The 19,941-nt window shown below is 46.2% G+C and overlaps 1 protein-coding gene and 1 long non-coding RNA gene across 4 annotated transcripts in view; one reads left to right on the plus strand and one right to left on the minus strand.

The window, feature by feature from the left end:
* Positions 1-19,879, plus strand: part of ABL2 (ABL proto-oncogene 2, non-receptor tyrosine kinase) — a 46,605-nt gene extending 26,726 nt beyond the window's left edge. For 2 of the 3 annotated variants that reach the window (XM_083845883.1, XM_083845885.1), the window contains exons 2-11: positions 3,937-4,107; positions 4,881-5,176; positions 5,819-6,091; positions 6,859-6,943; positions 8,660-8,837; positions 9,449-9,633; positions 9,912-10,064; positions 10,561-10,650; positions 11,849-12,022; positions 13,074-19,879. In XM_083845883.1, the coding sequence (XP_083702009.1) occupies positions 3,937-4,107; positions 4,881-5,176; positions 5,819-6,091; positions 6,859-6,943; positions 8,660-8,837; positions 9,449-9,633; positions 9,912-10,064; positions 10,561-10,650; positions 11,849-12,022; positions 13,074-14,758 (3,290 nt within the window). In that variant the 3' untranslated portion in view covers positions 14,759-19,879. Of the gene's footprint in view, positions 1-35; positions 288-3,936; positions 4,108-4,880; positions 5,177-5,818; positions 6,092-6,858; positions 6,944-8,659; positions 8,838-9,448; positions 9,634-9,911; positions 10,065-10,560; positions 10,651-11,848; positions 12,023-13,073 lie in introns of those variants that run through there. The other variant, XM_083845884.1, reaches the window with a different exon arrangement.
* On the minus strand, positions 5,060-11,842 carry LOC310903171. The gene is made up of 5 exons (XR_014587317.1): positions 11,678-11,842; positions 11,391-11,522; positions 10,541-10,751; positions 8,170-8,273; positions 5,060-5,196 (listed from the first exon to the last, which is right to left on the minus strand). It is a non-coding gene; the product is annotated as an uncharacterized lncRNA (long non-coding RNA).
* Positions 19,880-19,941: the final 62 nt, after the last annotated feature.

Below are 19,941 nucleotides of genomic sequence, written 5' to 3' on the forward strand. Positions count from 1 at the left end.
GTAACCCAGTAACCCGCAGCTCGATTTCCCTGGTTTTTCCTCACCCGCTCGGCAGCGCTTGCTTTTTCATTGGCCACCAGCGTTGCGAGCAGCGATCGCCTGCACGTGGTGGCGTTTGCGCAGGCAGTGGCAGTCCAGGACTTCTCGTGTCAGCCTTCTGCCTGCTGTGAGGCACAGCATGATCGTGGGGACCGTCCTGTTCCAGTCTAGCAGCTATGGCAAAGAGGGCAAGCTGCTCTGCTGCCTTGGCAACGAAGCCTCTGAGCCTGGTGTGTCAAGTTTCACAGGTAGGATGAGTAGGGATGTTACGCTGTGCCATCCCTTTCGTGCAGTACTCTGTGCGCTTAAAGGAGGACGTGGGGCCTTTCAAGTCTTTGTCTTGAAGGACAAGACTGGGTACAGGCAGGACTGAGGTTGCCTGCTTTTATCCAGGTTTGAGGATTATTTGAAATGCTCTGCTTTTATGAGCAGTTGCAGAGTCAGTATTTCAGAAAAAAAAAAAGAGGCTACCAGCACCTGATGTGGTTCTGAAGTTGAAGATTTAGCATTTACTAGACTCGCCCTGATCTTGAGCTGAAGAGATTGGTAACAGTAGCCTCGGTGGCAGAGGGTGGGAGACAAAACGCCTCTTACGTGTTGGCTGAATAGGAAAAGCATTCGTGTCTGGAGAGAAGCAATTTGTATTGTGGGAATAAAGAAAAGGAAGGAGGTGGGTGAAGCATAACATCCTTGCTTGATCATGCATTTCTGACTTTGCACTAAATGATGATGTAAGTTTCCAATTGTCTAGGAAATGAAAGTGGTCACGTATGATTTATGGTTAGGCTTCCAAAGGAGCTGATACAGAACAGAAGTTCCCAGCTCACTTCCTCACTCGGTGTGAATAGAGCTTTCAGACTATTTGGTTTGAGCGGCATCATTTGTGATAACGCTTTGCTTATCTTAGTTTCCTTATTGAGGTCTATGCGATTGTCATGTTTAATTCACCTTTCTTATCCTTGCATATTGGATGGTATTGGATTGTATTGAGCAGCATAGGTTATTTCTTAACAGCAACCTGCAATAGGTACTTCTCTATCCCAGCAAATGCCCCTTTAGTTGATACTGGTTTACCTTACTGCTACTTGGGCACCCGAGTCACTCTAAAAATGAGAGTTCGGGAAGTTATTGAGACATAAGCTCTTAAAAGCAGTTGATTTTTAGGTAATGTGATTTCTAGGTAAGCACTGTAGCTAAGTGATTGAAGCTCCTCATCAAACATTAACTTCTGCAGGCTTTTTCTGTACATGACGTGGGTGTTGAGAACACGTACCAACCTCCCAGGCATTCCCAAGGAAGTGGTGGAAGTCCCACATCTGCTTTGAATCCTGGCTGGCAGTCCAGCACAGCACCACAAATGGTTTCGTGTGGGCAGAGCTGCTCGGTGCTGAGCAGCAGGTGCCATTTCTGCCAGTTTTGCCTTGGCTGAAGTGCCTGGTGCTGGGCTGGCCGGGAGATTTGCTGCAGCAGCTCGGGAGCGGAGCTGATGCAGGGCTTGCCACTGAGTACACGGCTAAATGCTTAGCTCTGTGCTTCTGCTTAGAGGGGGGTTGGATGCTCAGTTCCTGAGCTGCCGTGGCTCAAAATAGAAAAGCTATACATTGGTTATACAATAAAGCAAATACATATATTTTTGTTTAAGGCCTTTGCCGTTTCAGCAGATGTATAATTGAAAGTAGGAAGTTATTCAAACACCATTAAGGTATTCTGGAGCTGAAAGGTCAGGATATTTTATTTGGAAACACTGCCTGCTTTTGTGTTTGCTGCTTATGGCTAGCAAAGACGTAACACAGCTATTCTGGATAGCAGACTAGCTGAGTGACTTAGCTTAAGGCACCAAACCCCTCTCTCTCTTTCTAACACAAGTCATTGTAGGCATATAAAGAATATTTTATTTAATTAACGTGTTTGTACTCCGTAAAGAGAGCTGGATTTAGGAATCACTGTTATTTTCTCTTGCCATTTCATCTGTTACTGATGCTTAATAACTGCATATGCACACACCCGTCCCTAAAAAAAATGCAGCAGTATGTTGGCAGCCATGCTGTCGTGGAGGTAGCAGGGCAGGCACTGGCCTTTCCTCTCTTCTCCATGAGAGCACCAGTTGTCCTAGACTCTTTATCTGATAGGTTAGTATGTTGTAAAACTAATTGCACTTGATAGCTAGCAACAAGAAGCGTATCTAAGTACTGCATCTGCAGAAACTGAAATTAAAGAAGTGATATTTTGGTAGCTTAGTCTCTGGTCACTTCTGTTCTTGGTAGGAGAACCTTGATAGGTGCTACTTTGGCAAAGCTGGGAGGCAAGAGTTCAGCAGTTGCACGGTGAGCGGGTTATGCCAGCAGTATAACCCCGAGTGATTACCAGAAATGCAGTCAAAAGCCACTTAGCTATGTGTTTAAGAACAAGCCAGAACAAACCTCAGCCATTTCCTTTCTCACGTACATATAATATAGTTTAAAAAAACTGAACATGGACTCTGGGAAACACCCCCGACATTCTAGTTTTCCAGGCTTGAGCTCTGTCACGTGCACAGATTTGGCCTGTGTTTGCCTATTGCTTGGCATAGGCCTCTTCCTGTTTTGTGTCTCACCGACTTCCCAGTTTTCCTCTCCTGCATTGCATTTGGGCTCTTTGTTCTCTTACGGTGCCTTACGACTAGTTCTTGCTCGCAAACGTAGATCTCATGAGAATGTGTGTGTGTAGGGAGTGTAGTTACATGCACGCGTTCTCCTGCAGTGATCTGCTTAAAAACATCCTGGGCCTGACTTCCCAGACCTGCAGAAATGGGCCAAGTCTGTTTATAATACAGTTTCAAACCCAAGTTCAACAAGAGGCTTTGGGGCAGGAACATATGTCAGTTGTGCCTTCAGAGGAAATACTTATTACTTCATTACCCTTTTATGTTTTTGGCCCCTTGAGCACCCCACATGTATGAAACTACATCTTTGCTCTTTCTTGTGTTCTAACATTGAAATTTAATGAGCTACATGTTCCTGGAAAACCCCGCTATGAATTAGAAAGCCAATGATGGTCTTGACACTCATTTTTTTTAACCACAGCATGACCAGGAAGTGTTCAGATACTTTTGCTCTTTACTTTATTTCTTTACAAAACCTTGTATATTTGGATTACTTTTCATCATCACAGGAACTTTATTTTTTACTTCTGTCTGTAAAACATGTTCAAGACTGATTCTTCTTCCCACTCCCTTCTACTAACAAGTATGCATCCATTTTAATTTGAAACAGAAAAACGGAATTGCCTTGGCATTCAGTAACACCGCTGCTAAATGGTTAGCATCATCCTCACTACTTTCTGCCCTGTCTGCTTTCCGCCTTTTTATGTGCATAGTCTTGAAATGTATCACAAATCACTGTCGTTTCTACTCATACTGAATCAGTTACTATTGCATATTATGTGTCATAATTCATTCGGTCTTACCTCTATTTCTAATGTTGCTTTCAAATCCAAGCCACAGAAACAATAAAGATGAAAAACATGACATTTCAGTCTTGAAAAGGATTGCTTTACTACTTCACATTGAAAAAGCACTTTTAATTTCTCCTCCATTGTTCTGTCTGTGAATACCTAAAAGCTTTCAAATAGATGTGTATGTAAATAAAAGTAATAGAATAAATACTTAGTATAAACATTCTGTACACAGCTTGCTATTTACTCTCTATGAAGTTAATCATCTTCTCTAGTCTCCTTTTAGCACTAACCTCAAGAGCCAGCAAAGCGGAGACTGAAAACTCTGATCTAAGACGTGCACGCGTTGTGTTCCCTTTGCATAAAGGGCTTATTGTGCAGTAGGAGCTTTGCTCTGCTGCACATTGGGTTTTGATTTACTTATAGTTGCACACAAAGTAATTTCCTCTTCTGTTCTTTCTTCAGAGGCCTTGCACCGCCCCTATGGCTGTGATGTTGAACCCCAGGCACTGAACGAAGCCATCAGGTGGAGCTCCAAGGAGAACCTGCTTGGAGCCACTGAGAGCGATCCCAACCTCTTTGTTGCACTTTATGATTTTGTAGCAAGCGGTGACAACACGCTCAGTATCACCAAAGGTAAGGCTCGGAATCACACGGCAGCTACTAGGCTGTAAACTTAGCAAGAGAAAATAGAAAACAGAATTCCTCTTCTGTTGTTCCATTTAACAGAATGAGTGCACCTAGAGAAGGTTACACACTCCCTCTCTCACTTGTGTTGGAGCGACACCTGCTGGGCAGTTCTCCTAGTACAGATACAGCTTCGTATAATACCAAACAATCTATCCCAGCTACATCCAGGCTCCCCAGATCACTAGCCACGTGAGACACCTATTTTGGGAAAACCTTTACATTATTGGCGAAAACAGAATTCGGCACTTTCAGCTGGAGCAAAATCAAGAATTAAGAATGGCAAAAAGATTTTCTGTTTTTGTTCAGTATGTATATAAGAATATGCTCTGCTGCACAACTGTTAAAAAAATGCCATTTTTTATATCTATATCTCTATAAATAATATAAATTATTTATTAAATGTCATGAAGACGGACACAAACCTCATCCCTCAAAAAAAAACCAAAAAAACAGCTTTCTAGTCCAGAAACGTGGACTGCGGGAAGCTTTTTGAGTTGATCATTCACACTGTGGTACTAATTTAGGAACAGTGCATAAGGAGTTCTGTCTGAAATTTTACATCATAAATCCCTTATATATAGCAATTTAATTACAAAATCATTGCTGCAGATTTTTGTTAGCTACAAACCCAGGCTTAGAGAGACATTCCCTGTCAGCTGACTCGATGAGACCCTGTAGATTGTATTGTGCTTATTCTGCTTTTTTCCTTCTGCTCATAGGTGAGAAGTTGCGAGTCCTGGGTTACAACCAGAACGGTGAATGGAGCGAGGTACGTTCGAAGAATGGGCAGGGCTGGGTACCAAGCAACTACATCACACCAGTGAACAGCCTGGAAAAGCATTCATGGTACCATGGGCCGGTGTCACGCAGTGCAGCAGAGTATCTGCTGAGCAGTCTCATCAACGGCAGCTTCCTGGTTCGTGAAAGCGAGAGCAGCCCCGGGCAGCTATCCATCTCGCTCAGGTACGAGGGACGTGTTTACCACTACAGGATCAATACCACCTCAGATGGAAAGGTAAGGATTTCTGGACAATGCTGTGAGGAAAGGAAATAAAAATATTAAGAGGTGGTGCAGAATCTCAAGTTGCAGGCTGCTAGTTAAAGAAGGAGTGTATGTGAGAAAGCCCCACTGGCTTATTAGTATAAGAAAGAACATTTTATTCCAAGAGGTTGGTTGTAACACTCAACACCACTTTGGAAGGAGTGCAAACTGCACTTTTCTGGCTGAAAGAGTAGCTGGAGAGCAAAGCGGTTGTGTTTTTGTTTTGATGTGGTGATACCTTTCCACTGGTCTTCCTAGAATAAGCAGAGCTTTGGTGAGTCAGCAGTTTTAACCCTGATCAAATGGCAGTATTTTGTGCTGAGAGATGTAGAAACTGGACTTAGGTATGGCTACAAGAGTTCTGGTTTCTAGTCCTGTAAAGCACAAAGCAGGAGTCAGCACTGCTCTAGCCTCCCTTATGTCTCGTTTCGTTCTGCAAGCAAATGTCCTGCGGAGGAATATTCATTTGCCCAAACAGAGAACAAGTATTCTAAAATCTGGTTCTATTACTTTGTTTTTAACCTGTCAGAATGTCTTTACTGTACCTGTTTTCCAGTGTTACTGAAAGTTCTCAGCTGCCTTCAACTAAGTAGATTCCTGGACCTTTCTCAACAGGTTTATGTGACAGCAGAGAGCCGTTTCAGCACACTAGCAGAGCTAGTGCACCATCACTCTACAGTAGCTGACGGCCTGGTGACAACTTTGCATTACCCAGCACCTAAGTGCAATAAGCCCACTGTCTATGGAGTGTCCCCCATCCACGACAAGTGGGAGATGGAGCGGACTGATATCACCATGAAGCACAAACTTGGGGGCGGGCAGTATGGCGAGGTGTACGTTGGTGTCTGGAAGAGATACAATCTCACGGTCGCTGTGAAGACATTAAAGGTGAGTTTTCAGATTGTTGTGCACTGTTCATTTAGTCAGTGTAAGGGAATTGTCACATTCTCAATTATACCACCTAATGATACGAATATATGAAAACGGAGTGTACTAGTCTGCATAAATTCTATAACTGAGAGTAGCTCAAGCTAAGTTAGCTTTTCAAACTTGCAGCAGTGCATGTGGCTTAGAAACAATTTGGAATTTGGTCCAGCAAGCGCCTGCAGGAACTGCATGGCCAAGTCAGATCTGTAGAAATGGTTACCCACACGTCCACTTCCCTTCCCTCAGAAGAGCTGTGGAAGCTTAAGTAATGAAAGGTGTTGGAAGTATGTTCTACCTCTCCCTTACTTCTGAAAAAAATCAGCATCTCCATTTATATTAATTTTCAAAGTCTTCTGTTTGAATGTCACCACTGTTGAATGTTAACCTTCTAGGTACCCCCTAAGTAAGGGAGATTGCAAGCTTAATTTTTATAGCTAGACAGGCAAACTAAGTCAGTGACTCTTAGAGTCATCCCCTTACTAGCCACAGCTGCTTTGGTAGCCCCAGTGGCTACCTGCTTGGTAGAGCCTAACACTTTCTGGGTACTGCAGATCCATTATTTGGCCATGCTGCAGGCCAGCTTTTCCGGGGTGTTATAGACCCTTTTTTGCTTTGGTAAAAGGCAAAACAGCAGAACAGAGATAAGAGTTATTTATATTCAGCTAAAATATGTAGTGTTAAGCAGCCCTTGGTCATGAAGATTAATCTTCCCTTCTCTGTTCGTCTAGGAAGATACCATGGAGGTGGAAGAGTTCTTGAAAGAAGCTGCTGTGATGAAGGAAATCAAGCACCCAAATCTAGTGCAGTTATTAGGTTAGTGAAATACCTTCGTCTTTCTATTCTTACTCAGGCTTCTGCCAAAATGAAATCCCTCTCCTTTAAAAGGAGTGGCAGATTTTATGTATTTATATAACTTTTTGAATGAGGTCAGGTTATGAGGTGATATTTTTGGTAGCTTACTCCTTTGTGTAGTATTGAGACACCAATTTTAAATAAATCATCAAATATGGTCACATTAGTAGGCAACTTTGCTGCTGATGCATGACTGTGCCTTATATAAAGTTTGCGGTACAGTCTCCTGTCAGATTGTACCCTTGCCTTTAGCTATTCTCCAGGATTCAGATATCAGTGAAGTTAGATTTTTTTTCTACTTAGTTAACTAAGATTTATAAAATTATTTTCCATTAGTTATTTTTCTGATAGAACAGAACAAGAAAACTCAAAAAAAAAAATTACAATGGAAGTACAACAAATACTGTTCTTTGTAATTCTCAACTCAGAGACATTTATAGAAAAAGCTGCAGTGAGTAGAAGCAATCAATCTGTAACTGAGCAGAAGACAGCCAGATCACTACTGCTGCAAAGGACCATCGTGTTATCACCAAATAAGTACATGAGATCAAGGCAGTGGAGATGCAAGTCAGATCAAACAGCATGAGTGGAAGAAAGCTGCAGGCTTTTCAGCTTGGCTGTGCCCTGTTTATCTCACCGGCACGTGCATGATACCATGATCACTAATACATAGTCTGCATAGCTGTTAATTCTACATGTACAAAGATTCTTAAGGGGACACATTAAACCTTCACTAGTGTTTGGTTGCGTCTGGACTTTTGCTGCTTTCAGGAGCAAAGCTGTCAAGCCAAGCCTAGGATAAAAGGAGAAATGTGAAGAATGTGAAGGATTTTAATAATGTCACCTATTCTGTGCCCATTTTTAAAAAATGAACACAGATGAAGTGTCTGCCTAGCCCTGTCTGGTTCCAGCAGTAGACACTAAAAAGATTGCTCATCAGAGATGCATTTTTGCTCTTTCTGATACGCAGTGTAGTCATGTTTTACTACTGAATGTAGATAACAGTATCAGCAGGAATCCAGCAGTGCTGCAGTGGGAGTTCACAGATTTGACATGAGTATCCTGTTGCCCTCCTCCTCCACTAATACATACTTTGTACATGATTGCAGTGACTGTAGCAAGGAGTCATCTGAGGAATGTGGGAGAATGCTGCTTCAGGAGTAGGTCCCACCGTGCTGATGGCTTACCCAGCTAGCACACATGGGAGTGCTTCACATTCCTCTGTAGTGACATTTCGGTCTGGAAATCTGGCCAGTTGACAGGTACCCGCTTCCACTTGGCCACTCTTTAGCTTTAAGAAAGAAGGGGGGGAAGAAAAGCAAATCATAGGTCTTCAAAATAACTCCTATTTCATCCTGTAACCCTCCAAACAACAGTGTGTAGCAATATTCTATATATATATATGGTATACATCCTTTATGTACAGTATATAGGAATAGTGGTGCTTTAACAGACATGTTTCTCACTATCCAGAAAGTAGATGGACAGAGAGGTAGGTAGAAGCACTGAATTTTAAGTTGGGCTGCATCAATCCAGGTCTTGTAGATGAAAGTCTTCAATTTCCAGAGAAACACTCATTGGTACAAAATGCACCGAGTGGGTATAACATCGGGACCACCGATAAGCTAGGGAAGCAATGGCAGCTTTATTCACATGCCCCTTTCTCCTCACTGCTAGGTGTGTGTACCCTGGAGCCACCCTTTTACATTGTGACAGAATACATGCCATATGGGAACCTACTAGACTATTTACGGGAATGCAACCGGGAGGAAGTGAGTGCCGTTGTGTTACTCTATATGGCCACTCAGATCTCCTCTGCTATGGAGTACCTGGAGAAAAAGAACTTCATTCACAGGTAGGTGAAGTCACATCAAGGTGGTATAATGTCAGATTGTAATGGTGGACAGGCCACCAATGTGATGGCCTGGGAATTCTTGCTTTTGGGGAGATTTTTTTCCAGAGTTAGGTTTCACAGTAGGTAATGCGTTGGCTGTTTTGGCTTTAATGCTGTCTTGCAGTACCTCCTCCCCATGGCTTTCAATCTTGTGTGCATGTGCCTGATGGCTGTGAAAGTTGGTGGTGTCCTGTTCCAATGTCCCCGCTCTGGGCAAGACCATGCCAACCATGGCATCCTATCCAGTTGGATAAAGCAGTGCCATAAAGCTGGTACCGGTGTGATGAGCTGCTGATCTCATCCTAATCTCCAGAAACATGAACCTCTCATTGTAGCAGCTATCGTTACTGGAAGTTTACTGGAAAGAGCCCTAATCCCAGTTTACTGCTCCTAGGAATATGTCCACTCAGTGTCTGACACTGTTTAGAACAGAGCTCGTGTTGTCTTTACCTGCTGTATGAAGGGACTGCTTCCTCCTGCAGGAGCAGGGGGCAGGCTGTGCTAGTACTGGACTGTATTCAAAATCCCTGCTCTTGCTCCAGTAAAGGAGTGTGCCTCTTGTCTTTATACAGGGACTTGGCAGCACGGAACTGCTTAGTTGGAGAAAATCATGTGGTGAAGGTGGCCGACTTTGGCTTAAGTCGACTTATGACTGGAGATACGTATACAGCTCATGCTGGAGCCAAGTTCCCAATCAAGTGGACTGCTCCCGAGAGCTTGGCCTATAACACCTTCTCAATCAAATCAGATGTGTGGGGTAAGAAAACTCAACTGCAGTGTTTCATTTTTTTTCTTTGCTAGCCTAAAGAGTAAATTGGGTTCTATCCTGGGCAAAAACACGTGGGGAGGTGCACGCCAGGCCACAGCTTCACAAATCAATAGGGTTTTTAGTGTGTGATGTCTTCACCTAGGCTGACCTGAAGTATCTGCATCAAAGAGATTCTGCCTCAAACTGCAGTAAAGGCCACAATATAACAAGCAACATAGGAGGTGGGCAGTCTTATGACCAGGAATTTTGTTTTCTTCCTTTTGCAGCCTTTGGGGTGCTGTTATGGGAAATTGCTACCTATGGGATGTCACCGTACCCAGGCATTGACCTCTCTCAGGTGTATGATCTGCTGGAAAAGGGCTATCGGATGGAACAACCAGAGGGGTGCCCTCCAAAGGTTTATGAATTGATGAGGGCGTGTGAGTATTGTCTTCCAGCTCAGGGAACAAAGCCTGGGAGGGATGGGTGAAATCTGTGGTTAATTCTAAATCCTTGCTTCTTATGTGACATTTTGTTGGCTAACGTGGAGAAGTCCCTATCACCTGACACGTACCTGGTCACCGATGTAAAATGAGTCTGGTCTCTAAGGAACAAGAACCCTCAAAAACTGTCATCTCTGATTACAGCTGGATAGCATTTTGTGGCAAATTGTACTGTCCTTTTGTGAGCAGGATTCTTACTATGGAATCACCAAAAGAGAAAGAAATTGAGTTCTCTGCAAACATAACACCTCTGCAGGAGACAAGTCGTTGACATGGCTGCGCAAAATACATCCTCCAAGTGTGTTGCTTAGTATTTGCCATGAAAAGCTCTCTAATGCTGCATAACAAATTTAAACTCTATTAATAAAAGAATAAAAAATCATCTCCTACCTGCTACAGGCATTGAGACTTACTTTGCGCTCTCACACTGCAGGTTGGAAGTGGAACCCGCCTGACCGACCTTCCTTTGCTGAGACCCACCAGGCCTTTGAAACCATGTTCCACGACTCGAGCATCTCGGAGGGTGAGAACCCCTGTTGCTTGGTTTCTGAAACAGTAGAGGAGTTTATCCCCCGGAGTGCTCTTCTGCACAGGCTCTTAAGGCTCATCTGCTCGCTCTGGAGGCTGCAATGAGGCTTCACCCTTACTTCATTTGTTATCCATAAGTCTATCAATACATCCTCTTACATTCTGCACGAATACTGAATAAAATTTAGACACTTCAATACAGAGACAGCATAGTAATTAATTTGAGCAGCCAGATAAGAGTTCATTTAAGGAATATTGTCTCTTCTATTAGAGGAAGCCTCTTGTTTCCCAGACTGGAGAGAGGGAGGAATAGTGAGTGAGAGAAAAAGGTGCATGCATATCACAGTCTATTTCTGACTGCAGAATTTAGGTCATGCAGTAGTATTCTACCAGCTTTCATTTAAAAAAAAATTAAATCTGCCTTAACCTCTGCATTTTCTACCTAGCTACTTTTAGCAGTGAATCTGCAATGCAACTTTCAAATCTAGTCAACTAGGAGAGAAATACTGGTGAGACGTGTGGTACTAGGCAGCAGACAAGCACAACTGTCTAAACATCTCAAATTTGAAATTAAATATGAAGCCCATCCATCCACTTCCTCACTACCGAAAAAAACACCCAAGGGGAAATTCTACCAGGGAGGATCTATAATAGGCGCATCAAGTGGCCTACACAAATAATAACCTGCGGGTGGCCAGGAGGTTTTTTTTGGTTGTTTGTTTTTAAATCACATACCTTGTGTTGATGTTGGGAAGGAAACAAGCAGTCGTCACTTCTAATAGACAGGTGCAGTGCTTTGCTTCTGACAAAGCAGCTTAGGTCCAGATGCAGAGAGGACTCAACTTTGAGGGGATCAACACGAGGCACCTTAATTAGAAACAGAGATAAATGTATCCAGCGTGAGCTTTAGCTCTTGGGCAACCTTAACCCAGCATAGAGCTTGTACAGATCCTACCACCATTTCTGGCTGAATTTATAAAGATGTAAATGAGTTTGAAGTCATTATGTAAAACATCACTTACACTAAACACCTCTGGACTGGAATAAAAAACAAAAAGTTTATAAACTGCTTCCTCTTTCAGACATGTATCTCTTCTTCCTTCTCTGGGTCTGCAGTAAAGACCCATATTTGCTTTTCCTCCTCTTCTGCTGGTCCTTGTTCCAATGATTCCACTTGCTTTTTCCCCTTACAGAGGTAGCAGAGGAGCTCGGAAGAACAGCCTCCTCCTCATCCATAGTTCCGTACTTGCCCCGGTTGCCCATGCTTCCCTCCAAGACTAGAACACTGAAGAAGCAGGCAGAGAACAAGGAGAACATTGAAGGAACACAAGATACTCTGGAGCATTCAGCTTCCAGCTCAGCACCAGGTATGAGCACAAGGACAGTTGCGCTGAGGCCATGTGGGTAGACTTGCTCCCGTTGTGAAGTACCAAATGGAAGAGAACAGAACATCCACCAGCTGGAGCTCTGCAACCCAGTATCCTGGCTTGTAAAATTTCATGTTCCAGTCAAGATACGATAAAGTGCGTTGGCTTTTTTCAGTTTGTAGCAGGACTTACTGTGGTACTGTGGCAGGAGAGGCAGGGCTGGACACCCCGTGGCTGCATTCACTCTTCCTGGATTAGAGAGGTGGAGAGGTCACAATGATGGAAGATTTACTGAGAGACAAGATAACTTGTGGGGAGGAAATCAGCATGGCTTTGTTCTTTGGTAGCACAGAATGATACAGCACAGAGTGGGAGCTCTTGGTCAACAGTACAGGTGTCACTTCTCAGTCTTGAGAAGGCAGAGACTACTCTTGAGAGCTAAGATGAGCCCACATCTGTACAGGCGCAATTCAGACTTCTCTGTTCTGCTCTCAGGTTGTGGAGCAAAGAACCAAAATCTTGAAACAACATATTGCAGGCTGGTGCCTTGAGCAGCTGTGTCATTAGGGCTGTTTGTCAGCCTACTCCTTTACAATTAAATAGAAAATGCTGCAGCTTTTTCAGTGGTTTTCTGCTAAAGCCCATTTTATTTTTTTCTTTTAAGTTTGGTTTTGCTGTATTTTTAAGATGACAGCTTCCAAACTAAACTTGACAATGCAACAAGAGATTCTCTTTTATACTTGCAGTATTTGGGAAGGAGAAAAAAACTACAGGAAGTGGGTAAGAAACTGGGGAGAAAGAGTAAATTCCCTTTCTCCTGACGTCTCTCCTAAGTAGCCTCCCCAATGCAGACAACAGGCAAGTCGTGCAAGCGGAACGGATTGAATAAAATCAAAAGCAGATCAGCCTTGCACAAAAATAAAAGTGCTAACCTTCTCTCGCAGTCTGTCTCTGCAGATCCTGGGCAGCTCAGCCTTTACAGCCCGCTGCAGGACAGGGGAGTGGAAATGGAAATAGATTTTGAATAGTCATGCTTGTTTCTTCTGTCTAGGTTTTATCAGAAGCACACAGCCAACAAGTGGGTCTCCCGCACTGCCTCGCAAGCAGAGGGACAAGTCACCCAGCAGCCTGCTGGAGGATGCCAAAGAGACCACTTTCACCAGGGACAGAAAAGGTGGCTTCTTCAGCTCCTTTATGAAGAAGAGGAATGCGCCCACACCTCCCAAGCGCAGCAGTTCCTTCCGGGAGATGGAGAATCAGCCCCACAAGAAATACGAGCTAACGGGTAACTTCTCATCTGTTGCTTCCTTGCAGCATGTGGATGGGTTCGCTTTTGCACCCGCGCAGCAGGACGCGAGCCTGGCACCACCCAAGTGCTACGGTGGGGGCTTTGTGCAGAGGACCTTCTACAACGATGATGGCACTGGCACCAGCAGTGGTGGGGGTGTAAGCACTGGTGGTGGGTGGTCAGGCATCACAGGTTTCTTTACACCACGGTTGATTAAAAAGACACTGGGTTTACGACCAGGAAAACCTACTGGCAGTGAAGAAACTTCAAAGCCTTTTCCAAGGTCAAACTCCACATCTTCCATGTCCTCAGGGCTTCCAGAGCAGGATAGGATGGCAATGACCCTTCCCAGAAATTCCCAGAGGTCAAAAATCCAGCTGGAACGGACAGTGTCCACCTCCTCTCAGCCTGATGAGAGCATGGGGAGGGCCAACGACCTGCTTCCCAAAAAGCTGGAAGAAGGCCCTGCTTTGACCAGAGAAAGACCAAAAGCAAAACTCTTGCCAAGGGGTGCCACAGCTCTCCCTTTCCGAACCCCCTCTGGTTTGGAAGAAAAGGAGAGTCCAGGGCTAGCAGCAGCTCCTAAGAGCAAAGAAAAAAACAGTGGCCCGCGGCAAGGGGCCCTTGAAGATGGCGAGAGACCGGGGTGGTCCTCTCCAGTCAAGGCTGCAGCAATACTTCCAACCACTCATAACCACAAAGTGCCAGTCCTAATCTCACCCACTCTAAAACACACTCCAGCAGACGTGCAGCTCATTGGCACAGACTCTCAGGGTAATAAATTTAAGCTCTTATCTGAGCATCAGGTCACTTCTTCCGGCGACAGGGACCGGCCCAGACGGGTAAAACCAAAGTGTGCTCCACCTCCACCACCAGTGATGAGGCTCCTCCAACAGCCAGCTGCTTGTGCAGATGCAGCAGAAGAACTGAGCAACGGGGCGGGAGCGCAGCATGGACTGGAATCAAGCGAAGGGAGTAAGAAGGCAGCAGCAGCACCTGTTGGTGGAAAATCCGGGAGGCCTGTGATGCCTCCACCTCAAGTGCCTCTGTCATCGTCTTCCCCAGTGAAAATGGCCAACGGCACGGCTGGCGCAAAAGTAGCGCTAAGAAAGACCAAACAGGCGGCCGAGAAAATCCCAGCAGACAAAATCAGCAAGGAAGCACTGCTGGAGTGCGCAGACCTCCTTTCGAGTGCCATCGCTGAGCCAACACCAAACAGCCAGCTGGTGGACACAGGGCATCAGCTGTTGGATTACTGCTCAGGCTACGTGGACTGCATCCCACATACACGCAACAAATTTGCCTTCCGGGAAGCCGTGAGCAAACTGGAACTCAGCCTGCAGGAACTGCAGGTGTCCTCAACAGCTGCTAGTGTCCCTGGGGCAAACCCCGTCCTTAATAACTTATTGTCGTGTGTCCAAGAAATCAGCGATGTGGTGCAAAGGTAGCTACTGTCAGTCTGGGTAAGAGACGTACACATGGGGAGGGGGGGGACTTTTTTCTGTACTGATGCTTTCAAAAGGAAAGACTGATACTTGAGTATGTGAAGTACCTCAGATCACTGAGTTCTCCTCACGTTTACAGGTTCATCTCAGAAAAGGGGGATGGAGAGGGTAGATTAAAGCTGTAAGGGGCAGAACAGCAGATGTTTGTCCCTACCTAGTCAGTCTGGTCTGCTTGGTATGGCGAGGAAAGGAGGCTCCTTGCTCCTCCCTTGGAGAGGCAGGAGAACCGACGGCAGGTTCTCTCTGGGAAGGACGGTTTGGGGCTGGTGGCTGGAGTACTGGCGTGGCTGCAGGATCCGCCCCGTCTGCACTACCGCATTCTGCGGCCCCCGACACCGCGTGGAAAGGCGCAGGGGTGCTGGTGGTGCCAAGGGCTGAGCAGCTCTGCGGGAGGGTGTGTGCAGCTGGGGAAGGGTCTGATGCACTGACAGTATTCAGAGCTGCTGGAGGTGGATGCACTAGCCCCGGTGGCATACTTCCACAGTGCTGTTTGCTGCTGTAACGAGAACTGCAAAATTAGTTAATATATGGAACTATCCCTTTTCCCTCCTGTCCACCTCATCCACCACGTTTGTGTCTTCGTTGTAGCTGAATGTCAGGAGTGCTGGGCAGACTTACCACTGGAGTTACCCCCACCCCACCTTCACTCAGTTGATTCCTATTTCTAGTGGTCTAGCATGGGTGCCGCTTGATAGTCGTGTGTGAGTAGTTTGAGGCTCTTGCACAACTTGCCAGTGTTGTTATTGGGACAGGGTGGGTTGGTTTTTGTTTTAAGCTTTAAATTGTTTTTAACTCGTTACCAGGTTGACGCCCCAGTTTAGTTTCAGCACCTCGAGGCCCCATGGTAGGCAAGGCAAAGCCCCTGCCCCAGCAGCCCCTGGCTGGTCTCCGCCCTCCTCCAGCAGTCAGTGCTGTGCAGCCAGAGGCAGAAGGAGCAGCGGGCCTGCCTGCCGCCTGCCCTGCTCCTCCTGCTGTAGCACAGCCACCTCACCCAGATTTCTGGGGTTGGTGCTTCCCGTTGCTTACCGGGCCTGCAGGCTTCTACCTTCCCTGGGCATGGAGGTGACTAGGTATGTCAACACATGTGAGTCACGGCCATCTTTTAAAATTGATTTATGTGTTTTAAAGACTGGACCAGGATCTCATGCTGTGGAGCAGGAACACGCACGTAAACTGTGCACTCTGCCTAAAACGTGACAAAAGGTGTTACTGCTCCACTGGGTTATGGTCCCTGATGTTTGATGCCTGCTGACAATCCCAGAATGAAAGCAATCGTGTGGTTGGTTGGCTGCCCTGCTCCTAGCGCTGGCTGTGGACCGCTGGGGGCCTCAGAAAGCTGGCTGTGTGCGCACAGCACCCTGAGATGTAAGTGTACTGGCAAGTAGGAGGACCTCAACTAGCTGTTGGTTTAAGAGGACGCAAACAGGCCTGATACCCGTCTCCAGTACCCGTTACCCTGCATGCTGCTGCTCACTTCACACTATTTGTGATGATAGAGGATCTGGCTTGCTTTGCACCTTAAATCTTTTATTTTTTTGCTAAAATGCTTTTTTTAACTTGTTTTTAAAGTGTGACTGTGCTGCTTTTAGTTTGAGCATTTAGAGTTGAGCTGGGGCCCAGGTGTGACCGTGGACAGTTGGCACTCCAGTTCGGTCTAGAAGCGATGCCCTGTTGGTACTCGGAAGTAGGCTGGGCCATCTCGGCCCACATCCCTGTTTGTTTTCCATGGAGCATGGTGAGACAGTGGCCTGAAAAGCCTTGAGAAAGGTGCTGGTGTCTGAGACTCCTCATTCTATTACTGGTCTGTGGTAAGCAAAGGTGTGTGGCACGACGCATGAATGCACACCAGTGGAGCAGAATGCGAGGTAAAATGGACCGTGTGAGCTTCACTGTCAGAGTGAGTGAAATGATGGGAAAAAAATAAAAAATAAAAAAATAAAAACCCTCCACCCTAAGTGACAGGCATTAAAGTGAATCAGTTGTTCCTACAGGTCAGTGAGCTGGTTCCCAAGTGGCAACAAAGGAAAGTACAGCGTGGGTTAGTCAGCCTGACTCGGAGGTACCAGCCTACCTGACGAAGCCTGCTATCTCCTCCTGCAGTAGGATTTTCAGCTTGTCCAGGATCTCCTCTGGTCCTTACGCTCCAGCCCGCACGTCAGCAGGGCAGGGGGAGGCTGCACCGGCCTCCTTCCACCGTGACACTCAGCAGTAAGGCAGAGTACCAAACCGTTATCTTGCAGACTTTACTGAGGGCTTTTGTGGTTTACCTTATCTCTTTCAGTCATCTTTACTGAACCTGGGCATCACTGCGCACCAAACTAACTGCCTTTGGAAAGGTCACCTGCAAAGGGAAAAAGTCTGACGGTGTTGCTTCATGTTGCCTTTTAAACAATCAAGGAAGGCAGGTCGTGTTTGCCTTGGCAGACAATCGCGTGGTTTCATCATTGTACTACTTCCCAGCCTAGTACAAACAGACTGAAACTGAAGTGGTTACTCTCAGGGGAAAGGTATTTTAACCAGAAAATTGTAAGAATATTAGTCCAGTTCTGATGAGTGTTTTGAAAGAAGCTTTTTTTTTTTTTTTTTGAATACCAGTCTTCCAGAACAACTCCAGCAAAAGTGACAAAACAGCAAACAATTCTTGGAATTTCTAGCTATTAGAACAGATCTTTCAAGCTTTCTTACCCTTTTTAAGCAACTAATTGTGCCCCGGCAGAGGACTGGTTACCCTCCCCTGGTTATCCATGCTTTCTCTCCAGATGCTGCCTGGTTTCTGACCCCCACCGCCCCCAAGGTGGTAGTAGTGGGACAGGGCTGAGGCTGTGTTACTACAAGCCGAAGAAGCCACCTGCTTTTAGAGACTCCCAGACCGCTTGAGGCTGGCAGGGACCTCTGGGGCCCATCTGCTCCAACCCCTGCTCAGGCCACCTGGAGCAGGCTGCCCAGGACCGCGGCCAGGCAGCTTCTGAAGCTCCCCAGGGACTCCTCAGCCACTTGGAGCAACACAGAAGCCCAACCAGTTGTGATCCCTTCAGTGGAGGTAAAACACCTCGTAGTGGAATTGGAGGGATTTGCCGGTCATCACTCCTACAGGGAGCATTTTCTTTGCTGTAGCTGATTGTCATAGTCACATCAGAAAGGTGGATGGCGGCAGAGGTACTGCTGACTTGACACTAATTTTATTTTCTCCTAAATAAGAGACTGCAGACTTGCCTCTACCTCCACTGCCTCTCCTGCCCAATCTTGTTTTATTCTCAAATGAGAATTTCCCCTTGCCCTCTGGAAGGACAGCAAAAGGACGCTACCTGGAAAAGCTTGGTTGTATTGTAGCTCACATTCAGTCATTCTTCCTTCCACATTGTTGCAGGTCCTTTTCCTTCCCTCTGCTAGATTTTTGTGTTCAGCCTTCAAGGGCTCCACTGTAGCAGCTTCTGTGTTTGCCGTTGCACAGTGTGTGTAAAGCACCCGAGGGACAGTGAAGCCCTGTTACTGCTCCAGCACAGAGCACCTCTTGCTCTGCTGTTTATGGAAAAGGCAAAAACTCCTGTTGCGTTTCCTTTCTTCACCACTGTGAGAAGGCCTCGTGTGGTAAAGATGCAGTCGCAGCCAGGCTCTCTAATTAACTTGCACTAGCATGGACTAGAATTTAAAGTAGTCTTCTTTGCAGCAGGGGATGGGATCATGTAGGGCCTGGTAATGGCAAGCACAAAGCATGCGCTCGTGGGGCACTTTCCCTTCCTAGCTCCTGGGGCATTGGCTGACTCAGAGGTGTGGTTCTCCCCCTGCACTGCACCTGAAAAGCAAGCACCTGGCTGGCAGCACTTAGGGTTAATTGTACTGTTCATTAGTGCTGGCAGGGGTGAAGCTGAATTAAGAGCTTTGAGCTTGGGACTGCATCAAACTCGGCAGCTGGGAGAGCGGAGCTGAATGCAGTAGCATGCCTGGCGCAGAACGTGGTGGGGAAGGTGGGGGCCTGCCTGTTCCTGTCTTTCTCATGCAGGACATCTCTGGACACCGCTTTGTGTCAGCGTGACCCAAACCGCTGCACGTTGGCATCCCATTTGGGGGTGCTTACCCCAGAGTTTTATGGCACACTGCTCTGTGGGCAGCAGGAACAAAACCCCTCAGCGTGGGGCAAGAGCTATTCCAAATCTGCTGTTACCAGAGCAGGCCCAACAACCCCTCCCCACCAGGCAGAGGGTGTGCGAGCAGCACGATGGGCTGGGCTGGGCTGGCGGCCTCTGTGCTCAGAGGAAACCTGAGGCTGGTGTCTGTGAGGCTGGTGTCTGCGCTGCGTACCCAAGGCAGGCCCCCCAGGCAGCTCAGGTGCTCAGCCTTTTGCTCGTTGGTGCTCCTGGGCAGCAGCAGCTGGGACAAACACTAACACATCGAGAAGCTGTTTTCTGCAGATGTAACAGACCACTGCCTTCTCCTTTAAAACACTCGGTCCAGGCCTGCTGTTCACCAGGAGCTGCCAGAAACTGAGGGGCAGCAGCTGCAGCGTGCTCGGAAACCTCCCGTGTCAGCGCGAGCAGCACCATCCAGCAGCTCCTGCACATGGGTGGGTACCAGGGTGCACTCTGGTCGCCTGTAGCATGGAACAAAGCCTTTAGCCTATTCCCTGGTGGTGGGAAGTAACAGGTTAGGGGGTACCCGGACTTAGCTGCAGTGTCTAGAAAATGAGAAATGTCTGTACCAAAGGAGGTCACGCTTCCAAATGTCTCCGTTGTGCGCAGGGGGGTAGAGCCCGCTCAGCTTGGCATGCTGTTTGTGTCAGTAGTGAACTCACTGAGGGCAGGAATGGATTAAAATGAAACACATTAATCACCAATCACTCTACCAGTGTTGTCAACTGTTTTTGTTTTTAATTGTTATTGTAATATATTTTGGTTGTTTTTCTAATTTAATTCTCTCACTATCGTCTGACTGTGAACTGCGAACAGTGTTAAACTTGATGTAAATAAGGCCCTTTGAAGGGCCTCTTTGCCTGTCGTTCCACAAAGTTTTGCCAATTTGCATTTTGTTTTAAATAAAGGTTGCAATATTTTATTGGCAAAAAAAAACCACTTGATTAGATGTTGCTTTATTTTTTTTAAAAGAATATTTGAACCTGCACAGTGGCAGCC

This window comes from Anser anser (genome assembly GCF_964211835.1).
Source record: "Anser anser genome assembly, chromosome: 8".
Classification (NCBI taxonomy): domain Eukaryota; kingdom Metazoa; phylum Chordata; class Aves; order Anseriformes; family Anatidae; genus Anser; species Anser anser.